The sequence below is a fragment of the Schistocerca serialis genome, chromosome 1 (assembly GCF_023864345.2).
Source record: "Schistocerca serialis cubense isolate TAMUIC-IGC-003099 chromosome 1, iqSchSeri2.2, whole genome shotgun sequence".
NCBI classification, from domain to species: Eukaryota; Metazoa; Arthropoda; class Insecta; order Orthoptera; family Acrididae; genus Schistocerca; species Schistocerca serialis.
In genome coordinates, this window is record NC_064638.1 from 1,275,148,498 (window position 1) to 1,275,163,949 (window position 15,452).

The following is a 15,452-nucleotide window of genomic DNA, read 5'->3' on the forward strand; positions in this document are numbered from 1 at the left end:
GACAAGGGTGTAGTTCTGTTATTTGGTTTTTCCAGTTTATGGTTTCTTCAGTTTACGTTTTCATCAATATGGACTCCAAGAACTCGCAATCCTTTACGTTGTTTATTGTATTTTGTAGGTACACTACGTTAAGAGGAGGTACTATTCCTGAGAGTAACAAAATGGATTAGCTGTGTTCTTCCAGAGTTTGTTTATCCCACTTGTGTAAAATACTTCTAACAAAATCATCATTTACTATTTTCCCTGTTGATGCTTCTTTTTTCAGCTTGACAGTAAGGCTTCTATTCTCTGCAAGAAGAACTAATTCTGCCTGTTGATTAAAAAAAATGCTATCGCACTGGTGATCAAGGAATGGAACCATTGAGGTTAAAGAGGGAACACACTAGAAACATAACTTTTATTAGACTTAGAGCTAACAATTTTATTACTAAAATATTACAATCATCAACGTTTAATGCACATTTTTGTACAGTTACAAAACCTTTGGCTGCATCTAACCTACCTCTGTCTGTTGACTGTGCTCTTCAAAAACCATAAACCAGAAAATTTCAATGTGTCATAGACCTGATCATCATACTAATTATTGTCCATGTGACACTGATGTTTGCAAACAGCTTTGGGACTTTGTACATCACGGCTGTAAATATTACATGATTGTCCACTACTTCATACATATTTGATTTATTGTTAGTCTCATAGTCTTCCCAAATATGACAAATCATATTCATTTGTGGTTTGTTGGTGGTCTACACATTCCAGAATTACAGTGGTAACTGTCACTAACCTTACTATTTGCTTCTTATAATGTCAAAGGGATTGTTGCAGAGAATAAAATTTGTGTGCTTCACGGATTGTTGTGTTATGAAAATAGATGTAGGTGACATAATAATTTCACTAGCATATAACGGCCATGTGAACATTATAGTGTAATGTTCATCAGTGAAATATATCATAGCAATTTGATAGTAAATTATCTTTTAACACTGTCCCTGTACATAGATAGCCCTTTTCTTTTTCATCTTAGATTAATGATAGAAATATGTCCAATATGCAGATTAATTTCTTTGTAAATCCTGCAAATCCAGTCAAAGTTTATTCGGTAATGTCCTTCACACAACCAAAACGAGCTTGATCTGTGAGAGCTGTACTTTTACTTGTAAGAAGATCCAACACACACTTCTCGCAGAATGATTAATATTAATTCCATAGCGTTAAACGTCTAAATCGACTGAAGAAAGAAGAGAATGCGTAACATTAAAGCAAAAATCAAAGAAGACAGAGGCAGAAAGAGAGAGAAAAACCAGTAAGAGCTACAGTTGAAATAAGATAGTTAATTTTGCCGACTTAGAGCTAAATTGTCCCATAAAATGTTACAGTGAATAAAATGCTTGAATCTGATGAAGAATAACATCTGCATTGGCAATGAACACAGAAGACACGAAGATGGTGGAAGTTTTGGACCGCTGGGGCTAATTATATGTTTGTGGTACCGTTAATATTGATTTCTGAGGTATGTTTAATATTGAGAAATTTTCAAAAATGGCATAACTAACGTTGGAGGAGAAATGACTCTACGTTGGGAATAGCTGTTTCTGGGTAAAATAAGAAAATAAAGCAAACGAGACTACTGCATATACCTCAAAAGTGAACTTCTGAAATGTGAAGAAGAGTGGGAACGAAGGATGCAATGAAGCTATGTAGAACTTGTGCTAGTTCTTTACTTAGAGCATGGAATTGTTCTGTCTGTTCTTTCTTTACTGTGAGTTCTACTTGTATTCACAGATAATACAGAACAATCAGTGCACTCTATAGGTGATTTTGTAATTGACCTCATACAGCATGATTGAGCGACTGGAATAAATTACAGGATTAGAGCATTCAGTATAGCATGGAAGTTAATGACTCACTGGTGCAACATTTCTACCGATTTAGGCAGGAGGTAAATAACGGAAAATTCTGGAAACTGGTGTCAAAAGAGACAAGAAGTTGCTAAATGTGCCATGTCTGGGTAACTCAGTCCTACTGAGGATTGGACAAGCATTAAGAAGTATATAAATTTTGACTACTGTTGATTAACAGTCCTTTAACCTAAAATTTGTTTTCTGTTTCATCGTGTCTTCTTGCATCCCCCCTCCCTCTCCGTATTATTACTTATTAGCTCAGTGATCCACTATTTTAATATGGGAGAATAGCATTGGTATACATATACTGTAATCTTTGCTAGAGAAATATCCTTCATTTGGCAACTTTTTCCAAGTACATAATATCCTTAAGTGTTGTCATTTCTTCAACGGGTCTTGTGACTGTAGGTGCTTCATAGAAGCGATTTGTAGTTCACACTCTTTATTGTATTATTGTTACAACAAAATGTGAAACATTTGCTATACTCTTTATTATAAAAAGGAGCATGTGAGTCACGTATATGTGTGTAGTGCCTTAAGAGAATAAGCAGTACTCCTAAATGGATACTTACATTTCAACTCACTGCTTCTGTTCAAGTCAACCATTAGTTTGGGAATAGTGTGTCTGTATTGCAGCAGGTAAGAGATTTGTCATAAGCAGTGACAGGTGCATGCAACAGGTAAGAGATTTGTTGTAACCAGAGACAGGTGCATAATAGTGAAGGTGCCAGTTTTGTCGCTTTCTTGCTCTCGTCGGACTACATACTACACTTGTTCCCTCTTGCCAGGTTATAATGCCATGGCCTGAGTCCTTCTTCAACCGCATTAGTAGTTCTCACGTTCTCATGGCTAATTGGTACAGAATCAAGAGACAGGAATGGTGTTTAGTGGTATGATACCTGACATTTTGCCTTACTGTTACTTGTAAAGCATGTTATAGCAAAGACAGCCAATACCAACGTGGAAGGTTTGATGAACCATCTCAGTCATCTCTGTTGTATAGGCAAATATAAGTTTTACGTAAATGTTATCTTGAAACAATAAACTTCCATCATACTAGCAGAAAAACGTGTCAGCCGGCGGGAATGCAGCATCATTTCTTGAATGCCAACACTCAGCTTCTTCTCTGTCCTCTGCCAATCATTGATATTTGTCTGGTAGAATTAAATCAGTCTATCTATCTTCTTTGACTTGATACACACTCCAACTGACTGCCATATGAGAACTGGGCTGAGATATCATTAATTGTTCAGGAACCAGCACTCTAGATGCAGTGGAGATGACCCAAAAGATGTCCAAAACACGCTTCCATATTTTTATTTCATTTTATAGTGCAATAAGGTGTAATGCTCAGGTGGATTTGCAGGTGAAATTGGCCACAGAATCCTACGAATGAGTATCACGTTCAGTTGCTCGGTTTCTTTGAGTGGTCTTTGGCCCAGTGCACACTCGTTTGTCCTCAAGCTTTCCCCAGACCCACTGCCCGACCTTCCTCACGCTCGCCTCCACACCCTACCACTCTTGCAGCTGGGCTGGCTCCCACCCGCCCCGGCTGGGCCCGCTGTGCGCCTGTGCTGACGTCACGCCCTCCTGGCGGGCTGCCCGCTGTGGCTGCCGCTGCTGACGTTTCCGACTCCGCCGAGGGCGGGGGTCAGCTCGTCCCGGAAGGCGAGGAAGCCGAGCTGGGCGTGCGACGCCTCGCTGAGGGCGCGCGAGCGCAGGCAGGCGCGGTACTGGTCCGCGGGCAGCCGCCGGCCGCACTCCTGCAACAGAAGGAGCACACGCGTGTACTCAAAAAACACCATTTGCTGTAGGCTCCATGATCTGCAATCTACAGAAAATGTTTAAATGACACCACCTTCAAACAGCTGTGAAAGCACTACAAGCTTTTACTTGTGACACTCAACACGTTTCAGGAAAAAATGATCCACTTTGAACAGTCATCATAATAAAACAAAAACGAACAACCTACCAGAGCGTACTCAAAATGTCAACTGGAGGAAGGAAAAAAAACATGAATTTCTAAGAAGGGAGAAGGGTGGAGCATAATTTATTACAAAATAAATACGATAATTTTGTGAAACTGTGTCTGTATATCATCAAACGTACTGATCTGACCATTTTATAATAGCTACCTACTACATACAATGTACCTAATTTAGAGAATAATGTTTGTAGGGGACTTTTACTGTTTATTTTTCCATGAGGCAGCTAACATTCAGAGACATGTGAATATAACCTATACTCATATTCTAGTAGTTTTTGACTTTGGCTGGTAAGACGACGAATAAAATATCGTGAATTTAAGTAACAGCACCACAGGAAGATCTTGGAATCCAGAGCCATCTGATATTTTTAGTTGCAAGGAAAGGTGTTAAATGGTGAGTTAATTGTTGCTGTTGTGATCTACAGCCCTGAGACTGGTTTGATGCAGCTCTACATGCTACTCTATCCTGTGCAAGCTTCTTCATCTCCCAGTACCTACTGCAACCTACATCCTTCTGAATCTGGTTGGTGTATTCATCTCTTGGTCTCCCTCTACGATTTTTACCCTCCATGCTGCCCTCCAGTACCAAATTGGTGATCCCTTGATGCCTCAGAACATGTCCTACCAACCGATCCCTTCTTCTAGTCAAGTTGTGCCACAAACTCCTCTTCTCCCCAATTCTATTCAATACCTCCTCATTAGTTATGTGATCTACTCATCTAATCTTCAGCATACTTCAGTAACACCACATTTCGAAAGCTTCTATTCTCTTCTTGTCCAAACTGTTTATCGTCCATGTTTCACTTCCAAAAATGGCTACAATCCATACAAATACTTTCAGAAACGACTTCCTGACATTTGAATCTATACTCGATGTTAACAAATTTCTCATCTTCAGAAACGCTTTCCTTGCTTCCTTAGTTATGAGATGTGAAAAGGGGGTTTGAGTACACGTGTTGCTGGTGGTTGTCCGTTATATTTTATGGCTTTCCTCAGACTGATAGAAAATGGTTCAAATGGCTCTGAGCTCTATGGGACTTAACATCTGAGGTCATGAGTCCCGTAGAACTTAGAACTGCTTAAACCCAACTAACCTAAGGACATCACACACATCCACGCCCGAGGCAGGATTCGAACCTGCGACCGTAGCAGACGCCCGGTTCCGACTGAAGCGCCTAAAACTGCTCGGCCACCGGCGCCGGCTTCAAACTGATATTGAACGCAAACGTTTGTCTATGTGGCGGGCAGGATGCGATTTTTGTTTGTAAAGATTATAGTCAAGTGATCGTATGGCATTGGTGGCCGGGAGGCCCCATGCGGGGAAGATCGGCCGCCGTATTGCGAGTCCTTTTTAGCTGACGCCACTTCGGCGACTTGTGAGTCAATGATGATGAAATGATGATGAAGAACACACAACACCCAGTCATCACGAGGCAGAGAAAATCCCTAACCCCACCGGGAATCGAACCTGGGACCCCGTGCGCCGGGAGCGAGTACGCTACCGCAAGACCACGAGCTGCGAACCGTAAAGATTGTAACTTTATTTCTATGGAAGGCTGGGGCAACTGCCGTACATTAGCATGGGGGCCTAATCACACGAATGGAATACCGGTGGGGAGGGCCTATATGCGTCAATGTAACACACGAACGAAGAAGTACTGAACAGCAGTGTGGAGAAAAGATCCTTATCGGAGAACTTGACTAAAAAGGGATAGATTGATAGAACGCACCCTGCAGCGTCAACAAATAGTCGGGGAAGGAGAGGAGGTGAAAACTGCAGACGAAGAGTAGAGCATGTTTACGGAGCTGGGCACTCTGACTACCACTTCACAGTATATTCATTCAATCGTGAAGTGTGCTGTTCAGAAGGAACAGTGAGGTACATAACCACAATACTAGAAGAAAAAATGACACCATTACTCAACATTAAGGTTGTCTTTAGCACAGAATGGTGTGCACGATGCTGCAACAAAAATTTTGGACCACTTACCGAGTGATACAAAATGTCTAACAAACAGCAAGGTAAAATTTGAAAATAAATTGAAAAAGTATCTCCTTGACAACCCCTATTCCGTAGAAGAATTTCTAGGTTTGTAATGTGTAAAATGATATGGATAGGAATTGATAACTCAATCTGTATATCTTGTTTTCATTTCGGAGGGAGAGGATTGCAATATGAATCTAAAATGACTCGTTCCACATCATGATGACTTATCGTGCAAAATAATCCATGGAACAAGAAAGTAACTAACCAACTAGCAAGTTCAAATTGGTGCAAAGCGCCAGAAGTTATGCACATATGAAACAGTTGCACAAGATAGACTAAAGTGGTGAGCTGCTTCAAACCAGATTACAGGCTGATGGTGACAGCAACAACAGTAGCTGCAACAACAATAACAGCAACAACAACGAAAAAAGTACGCGTGCGCGCACACACACACACACACACACACACACACACACACACACACACACACATATATATATATACAGTGGCGGTCGAAATAATAGAGCCACCTCTATTGACGAGATTAAGAACTAGGATATCTATTAGTTCGCGAAATCGCCACGAGTGCCGTGTTGTCAGTCCCTTGTAGACAACATCAGGGAAGACGTTGCTGCTATCTTTAGTCGTCCGAAAGGAAGCGTTTGAGCTAGACGTGTGAAAAGAGGCATAAAGGTAAGAATCTTATGGGTCAAAATAATAGAGCCGCTTTACACATGTGCCTTTAAATTGATTTTTATGCAGTTGTTTTGTATGTGAATTGACGTGTGGTTTTGTTTACATTCGTCTAGATGGGCAGAGCAAAGCATACCAGTGAAGATGAGCGTATAGTAATGTTCCGGATGTTCAAAAGTGCGATGTCCATGAATAAAATAGCCAATGTCTTGCACGTTTCGCGAAAACGAGTCCAGAACGCCATGAGACGGTCAAAACAAACAAAGCCGCAGGTGGAGAACAGGGGGCGACCTCGTGTAACTACTCCTCGCGTAGACAGACTCATCACTAGGGAAGTGAAGAAAGACCCATTTTTGTCAACACCACGACTGAAAGCCATTTTGTTTAGCGACGAACATGATGTTCAACCATCAACCTCAACGATTCAAAGACGACTGAGATCTGCAAAATTGAATGGGCGCATTGCAAGAAAGAAGCCACATGTTTCACAAGCTAATGTTCGGAAAAGGTTAGCCTTTGCCCGGAGAAATGAACAAAAACCTAATACTTGGTGGAGGAACATCCTTTGGTCCGATGAATCCAAGTTTAATAGGTTTGCCTCAGACGGAAAAGTCTATGTGCGCCGCCCACCAAACCAGGAATTTAATCCCAAGTACACTTTAAAAACTGTGAAATACGGTGGCGGAAGTGTTATGGTATGGGGATGTTTTTCGTGGTACGGCATTGGTCCAATACACCGTATCAACGGCATAATGAACGCAGAAATGTACAAAGACATCTTGGCAAATGTGATGCTGCCTTATACTGAAGAGGAAATGCCGCTGAAATGGAAATTTCAGCACGATAACGATCCAAAGCATACTGCAAGGATCATAAGGCAGTTTGTTCAAGAGCACAATATCGAAGTATTAGAGTGGCCACCTCAGTCCCCTGACGCATCACCCATTGAGAACTTATGGGAGATCTTAGACAAGAGAATTGACCGCTCAAAAGCTACATCGTCAGAAAAACTGTGGGAAGAAATCCAGAGAGCCTGGTATGCGATCAGTAGTGACGAATGCAGGCGTTTAGTAGACTCTATGGGTAAGAGGTGCAGGGCAATCCTCAAAAATAAGGGTTACCCCACGAAGTACTAATGCAGTCCTATGCAAAAAAGACTGTTCCTGTACGTTTCATAAGACTGAGATCAAGTACAATATATTTGTTTCAATTGGCTCTATTTTTTTGACCCTGTGGTCTGGTATTCTTTTGAATATTATCGATTATTACTGATTATTTTGTGTTGTGTTATCGATATAACTGACTATAGTACAATGTGACTCGGTTGTAATGGTTTCCATCATAGTTCAAACATGTCAAGTAATAAATGTGCACTTTATTCCAAACCTTTGCCAGGTGGCTCTATTATTTTGACCGCCACTATATATATATATATATATATATATATATATATATATATATATATATATATATATATGAAAAAGGGTAGCAGTCAACAAAAAATACACCATATCGTGTTGACACCTTACAAGTTCAAACACCCATATGTAACATTATGACTAGTTGTTGTGTGTGTTAGTCACGCAACATAATATGTATTTGGGTTTTGTTGAAGGCTTGTATTGTATGGAATTGGGGACCTTGAAACGACGGAGAGGCTTCGTCCCCGCCATAGTCCTCAGCGGTTCATAACCCCGCAATAGGCTAAAGCAGTCCACTCACCCCACCGCCGTCCCACGCCGAACCCAGGGTTATTGTGCGGTTCGTCCCCAAGGGATCCCCCCCCCTCTCCCCTCTCCAACCCCTTCCCAGGAATGTCTCACACCAGCCGAGTGTAATCCCAATGTTTGAGTGGTAGAGTAATTATGGGATACGCGTACGTGGAAAAAGTGTTTGCACAGCAATCGCCGAAATAGTGTAACTGAGGCGAAATAAGGGGAAGCAGCCTGCATTCGCCCTTTTTGGGCGTTTGTGTGATCACGGGTCCCTTCAGATAGACGAACGTGCAGAGAGGCGGCCGACTGTGCGTGCATCCGATTTGGAGGACCAGTTTCTGAAAGACACGCTGCTTCTCGAACGTTTCCATGTGCTTGGCCGTATACAAAATACCATCGTTCCCGACATGAATGACGGACCATTCTGCTGTTTACAGTATGCTGTGTCAATCACACGGACTGTAACACACAAGGAACGCATGGCACATGGTCAAAGGAACTTTCATTCATCAGCGCCATTCACCAACAAACCTTAGGGACAGGTTCCTTTCCTTGCACCAAAACTAGAAAAAAAAGTCTAGTAAACCTGGGCTGTACAATGCATACCTTAAGAGCTATGAGCACTTGTTCAGTAGAAGAGATGTGTCTCACACTAACGAAAATGAACAAGTGCTAGTAGCTGTTAAAGTACACATTTCAGATTTGTGTACTGGATATCGTTTCCTTGCTTTGGTTCCTGCTACTTTCTCTCAAAATATAGAAAGCAGTCTCCTTACAGCAGAAGAGACCCGTTTCATAGTACTGAAGGTATGAATTTTAGAGCCCATGTTTACGAGCAGTGCGCGGCTAGTGTTCATGCCGTTCATTGCTTGGCATCTTGTCATTGCGGTTATGGCATCTCGTTTCTTATTCGATTTACTGGCGTCACTAAGTTTCTGGTTTGCCTGCCCGTGAGTGGCAGCAGCAGCGCTTATCGTTACTAGTACTGTGGTACTATCTTTGGAGCGACCGCTAGTATTTCCGGGTGGGGTGGAAGGTGGCGAACGGACATCATTTCGGTTGGGGCGCAGCAGCGAGCAGGTCCGTGCTGCACGCGGGCAAGCCGGGGCCGCTGGCGCGTGCTGCCACTGCCGGATCGAGGAGGGGTAGCTGCGACAGCGACGACTTCGTTGCACACCGAACCCTGGACGTTTAAGTTGAGTGAAGATATCTCGCCTTTGGTCGGTGGGTTGTTGCTCCCGGGGCCACTGAGCCAGAAGGTAAAGAGTGTAGTGTTTCGAGGCGATGAAATATTGCAGCCGTGTTTCTCTATTTGTTATTCATCATTTAATTTAGTATTATTCGTATCAGTGAAGTGCAACCAGCGGTATTTTCTGCCTTGTGGCCGCTAACGCCTCAGTTACCTATTCTGGAAGTTAGCGTACTTTTCCGGCAGTGTACCTTTCCTCGTCGTGTTGATGCTGTCTGACACTGCATGTAGTAGAACAGCCTCTCGTATTGTACTGTGCAAATTTTTTTTGGGAGGTCTACCTTGGTTCTAGTGTTCCCTTCGGCCTTGGGAGTTTTCTGAAGACGTAGTGCAGTCTGTCTCTTCGTCCTTGCGTAAGCATATTCCATCGTTGTCCCGGCGATCGGACGTTAGTCGGTCGGTCGGCGCTTAGGCTGCCCCTAGTTTGAGTTGCCATCCTGTTACATGACTACACCTCTTGGCTGCCTGTCTCACCTTACCTGATGTTTGAGTTACCTTCCCAGTCGACCCTTGGAACATTTGCTGAGAACCGCTTGTCCTGATTCCTTGGATTCTGATGTCCTTTTAAGGATATTCGTAATTTTCTAGTTATTCCAGAATGAGATTTTCACTCTGCAGCGGAGTGTGCGCTGATATGAAACTTCCTGGCAGATTAAAACTGTGTGCCGGACCGAGACTCGAATTCGTGACCTTTGCCTTTCGCGGGCTAGTACTCTACCAACTGAGCTACCCAAGCACGACTCATCATTCTGGAAACATCGCCCAGGCTGTGGCTAAGCCATACACAATGTCCTTTCTTTCAGGAGTGCTAGTTCTGCAAGGTTCTCAGGAGAGCTTTTGTAAAGTTTGGAAGGTAGGAGACGAGGTACTGGCAGAAGTGAAGCTGTGAGTACCGGGCGTGAGTCGTGCTTCGGTAGCTCAGTTGGTAGAGCACTTGCCCGCGAAAGGCAAAGGTCCCGATTGCGAGTCTCGGTCCGACACACAGTTTTAACCTGCCAGGAAGTTTCTAATTGTTGTTGGTGTGGCCTTCAGCCGAGCAATAACTTCACTTCTTTCATAATAAGGCCTTCAGCCATGTTACAATAAGTTTTTTTAAAGCAAACTTGTTTTAAAAGCAAGGTATTTGATGAGATGTGTGCCTTTTTGGAATTGTTTTCCTGAATTCTAATTCAGGCCTTCAGCCGTTTTTTATTTGAAATTGTTTGTGGCCTTCAGCCGAGTAATAATTCACTTCTTTTATAATAAGGCCTTCAACCATGCTACAGTTTGTTTTAAAACAAATCATTTATCCTAATAAGTGCTATTTGGAATTGTTCTTCTGACTTCTAATTCAAGCCTTCAGTCGTTTGTTGTTTGAAGTTACTGTTGGTGGCCGTCGGCACCAAAATTGTGGAATTTTTGTAATAAGGCCTTCAGTTGTCATACAGTAAATTGTGGTTTTGTAAGAGATTGTTTTAAAATTTTTAATTTCTTTAAATAACGTTTACGTATTTGCTGTGCAACCGAGTATAATTGATTACGGCCCGATCCACAATCGTAACCTTATCCTGCCCCTTCCTGAGATACCGGCTGTCAGTTTACTACATATTTTTTTCTTGTTTTGGTGTCAGGAACCTGTACCTCTATCTTGTCGGTGTTTTTTGGAGATGCCTTATATATGGCACACTATCAGTAGAGAGTGTATGTTCCGGTTCTCCTGTAGAGGCAGGTGTACTACAGCACGGGTAACAAGTGCAACACAGTGCGCACGTGAAGTGGTGCAACAACTGGAAACGTACCGCATAATTGAAGTACTCCAGACAGTGTTATTCTTGTGGGCAAAAAGTTTAAATTGCGCACGGATTCACCGTGAAATTCTGGCGGTAGATGGACCAAATGCAATGTCACGGTCCTACTCAGTGAAATACTGAAATGAGAAATTCGAAATAAATAACAGTCTGGCTACACAACCTGCTTTCCATTGATCTCGCTGGGATAGGGGAACAGAGAGAGAGGGAGAGAGAGAGAGAGAGAGAGAGAGAGAGAGAGAGAGAGAGAGAGAGAAGAGAGTGAGACAGAGAGAGTTGCAAGACTCAGACAAATGACTAAATAAACGACGTCGAGTAAACAGCTACTTACAAAATAGAAACTATTAACTAAAGATGCAAATTGTGATAGACGGGAAAACGATGTCAATACTAACAGAGAAAAAAATTGTGCACTGCAATATAACTATAAAGCACTTGACGCTTAACGTAGCTGAATGCATTACATCACTTGAAGCAGGAGAAACACAACTAACGGAGGGAAAAAAAGAGAGAAAGAAGGTCGTTCGGAAAGTCATGGAGCCGAAGAAGAAAGAAAAATGAGCTTCGTATTAGGAAGCACCAATGACTGTTATAGATGGAAAGCTCTTGTTTTTCCAGCCTGAAGAGAGTGTTGAGATATCGCTACGTTTTAGGGTATCGCACTCTTCATGATAATCGTGGTATCTAAACACTTCCACCCGTCTGAAAACAGCAGACCTTTTCATCAATAGTATACGCTGGCAAAGTATACATTCACAGATGATGATGTTATAGATTTTTATTTTTGCATGTAAAACGGTAATGACGAGCGCCATTTTTACAATCGGTTGGTGACTTTCTTTGCTCCTGGAACCTACGTTAAACAGCTACTAGAAGGTCAGCGACATTTTTCGCATATTTCTGTAGAATCGACTGTCTCAGCTCAGTTGGTCTAGGTGCCTTTCCAGACTGCTGGCCACCAAATAAATAAATTTTACTAAAAACTTAAATACACAGTACTGACGTTAAAAAAAACGATTTTCGGTTTCTAGGCTGTCGTTAAATAACTTAATACTAAAAATTTAATACTAAACACATAGTCCATAAAACACCAGCGAAAGTTCCTAGCGGCACAAAAATTTCTTTCCAGAGATATACGATATTTTATGAGTATAAATTAATACATCTAACCGGCTTTCGGCTTTGTAGGCCACCCTCGGATAATTTAATATCAAACAGATAGTCCACATAACGTCAGTGAGAGTTCATAGGCGCAAAAAGAATGTTTTTGAATGGTGTGTGAATTCAAATTCAAATGGTTCAAATGGCTCTGAGCACTATGGGCCTTAACTGTTGTGGTCATCAGTCCCCTAGAACTTAGAACTAGTTAAACCTAACTAACCTAAGGACATCACAAACATCCATGCCCGAGGCAGGATTCGAACCTGCGACCGTAGCGGTCTTGCGGTTCCAGACTGCAGCGCCTTGAACCGCACGGCCACTCTGGCCGGCCGTGTGTGAATTAAACGACTACATATATATATATATATATAACTAATTATTTTTGGGAACATGAATATTGTATATTTAAGTTTTTAATATGTGTCTGTACCTCCAAATAACGATGTGATACTCTATACACCAAAATTGCTTTTCGTGCATGCACGGTATAGCAGGAAGAATGCGTGACAGAATTTGTATGCAATTTGGGATTGCATGGAGTGCAAAACATAGTATACAGAGTTGATTCCTCTGGCAGCAACAAAGCCTTCAACCAGATAGAGCATCGAGTCGAGCTGAGCTTGGAGGATAGATACAAGTACGGGATTCCATGCTGCTCCAACTCCGTACCAGAGTTTATCACAATGACTGGTCAGTGGCGGCGTGCCAATCTCTCCGCAACAGGTGAAAATATTTAATAATCGGTAAGACATGTGGAAGCCGGGACCCAGTCGAACACTCTCTATATTGAGGTATGTCAGGACAGCAGAGTCAGTAGGCGGTCTTGCATTATTTTGTTGGGTGATGACATGATGCAGAACTTGAAGATAGGGTGCAGCCATAGGTCTTAACACGTCACAGCTGTAACAGCTACAGTCCAAATTACCAACTAAACTAACCCCACACTACCATTCCAGGTGATGGGTCTATATGGAGATGACGAATTCCACCTGCAACGGCCGTTCTTCTCAGAGACTCATGGAATGGATACGTCCATTGTGATGTTGCTCACAGAACTGGGACATCGAAAAGACGATGTGGTGCTAGTCCTGAGTCCAGCTCATATCCTGACTAAAGGTACGTGGCTGTACGATCCTGCATGGCAGAGTGAACAGTGTGTGTATCCATTTGGGCGCTAGTCGTGTGGGACTCTTAGATCGTGCATGGCGTTGTGTATGGCCTTCTGAACCGGTATTCCATTTTCACATAACAGTCGTGGTACCTTGAACGGTACAAGCAGCGTGGCAGGCCACGATCCTGCTGCTGTGGAATTCAGACACGTGCTGGCAGGCATTTCTCTATTTGAATGGAGACTTACCAGGATTGCCTCACACAAACAACCAATATGCAATTGTGATTTATGACTGAGAAACCCGTTGAGTAATCTTTTCTTATCTGAGAATCTAGATGGCTGTACTCATACCTGCTTTTCGTGGCTGAACTGAAGTGTCAGTTATTTGCACACTCCAGCAGGTAGTATACACATCATGCCAGTTTGACACTTGATGTATTCCCATGGCCATCAGAGTACTTACGTATGTATAGTCTGTCATCTTTCATGTCAGTGCTAGCACGGCTGTTGAACGACTGTTTGAGATTTTATACTGAGTTAATTATAATTTCTTCCTCATTCGTAACTAGAACTTTCTTTTATATTTCATGGGACTCTTCTTGCACTTATCTAATATACATTTTGGCTTCGTTTAAACCCGCGCTGAAGCTCACTCTGACTACGTAATACTTTCGTCTAGTGATGATCGTTCGCAAATGTTTTGAACATATTGAAGTTTAAAGTGTATTACCATTCATTTGAATTTTATCCAGTGATATTTAACTCCTTCATCCCACGAGGGGTATGTTTGAAGCTGGCTGCTCAGATAGTTTGAAATCTGTTTCTTACCACATGTGCTAAGCCGAAATGATTTCCTAAATTTGGTAACGATCCCTTTAAAACTGGTAGCCACTGATAGCAGAAGAAAACTGGAGTTTGTCACTGGATAGATGGAAAACTCTCTCCTCAGGAGTTCGCATTCTAACTGCTCAAGTGAATTGTCAGATAAGACATTTAGAACAATCTCACACGAATCGCCCTCTTTGGAACTTGTCTTACGAATCTTCTGGTCTATACCGGTAGCTAGCAGTTGAAAATCTCTGCCTGTCACACTGTCAAAAGTCGTGGGATTGAGATATGCGGTAGGTTTAAAAGAGCAACACATTGGTGGAGCTGTCATTTGTACTCACAAGGGAACCTCCCCATCGCACCTCCCTCAAATTTAGTTATAAATTGACACAGGGATAGGCCTTGAAAAACTGAACACAGATCAATCGAGAAAACAGGAAGAAGTTGTGTGGAACTATGAAAAAATGAGCAAAATATACAAACTGAGTAGTCCATGTGTAAGATATGCAACATAAATGGACAATGATAGCCGATGAGTGCCGTGGTCTCGTGGTTAGAGTGAGCAACTGCGGAACGAATGGTACTTGGTTCGAGTCCTCCCTCGAGTGAAAATTTTACTTTCTTTATTTTCGCAAAGTTACCATCTGTCCGTTCATTCATTGACGTCTCCGTTCACTGTAATAAGTTTAGTGTCTGTGCTTTGCGACCGCACCGCAAAACCGTCCGATTAGTAGACGAAAGGACGTGCCTCTCCAACAGGAACCGAATACATTTGATCGCAAGGTCATAGGTCAACCGATTCCTCCACAGGAAAACACGTCTGATATATTCTTTACGACACTGGTGACGGCATGTGCGTGACATGACAGGAATATGTTGTCGACCCACCTAACTTGCACACTTGACGAATGGGTAAAAAGATTCTTCTACCTTGCCCGATTTAGGTTTTCTTGTGGATGTGATAATCACTCCAAAAAAAGTGATGAAAACATAAGAGATTGTCACATAAACTGCATCAAGTGAATGCAACAGT

The 15,452-nt window shown here is 42.3% G+C and overlaps 1 protein-coding gene across 1 annotated transcript in view; it reads right to left on the bottom strand.

Moving 5' to 3' along the window:
• Positions 1–423: 423 nt before the first annotated feature.
• LOC126456865 (chondroitin sulfate N-acetylgalactosaminyltransferase 2-like) overlaps positions 424–15,452 on the bottom strand; it is a 165,389-nt gene continuing 150,360 nt past the window's right edge. Inside the window, exon 8 of the mRNA XM_050092686.1 lies at positions 424–3,664. Within this exon, the coding sequence (XP_049948643.1) occupies positions 3,482–3,664 (183 nt within the window). The 3' untranslated portion in view covers positions 424–3,481. The remainder of the gene's footprint in view (positions 3,665–15,452) is intronic.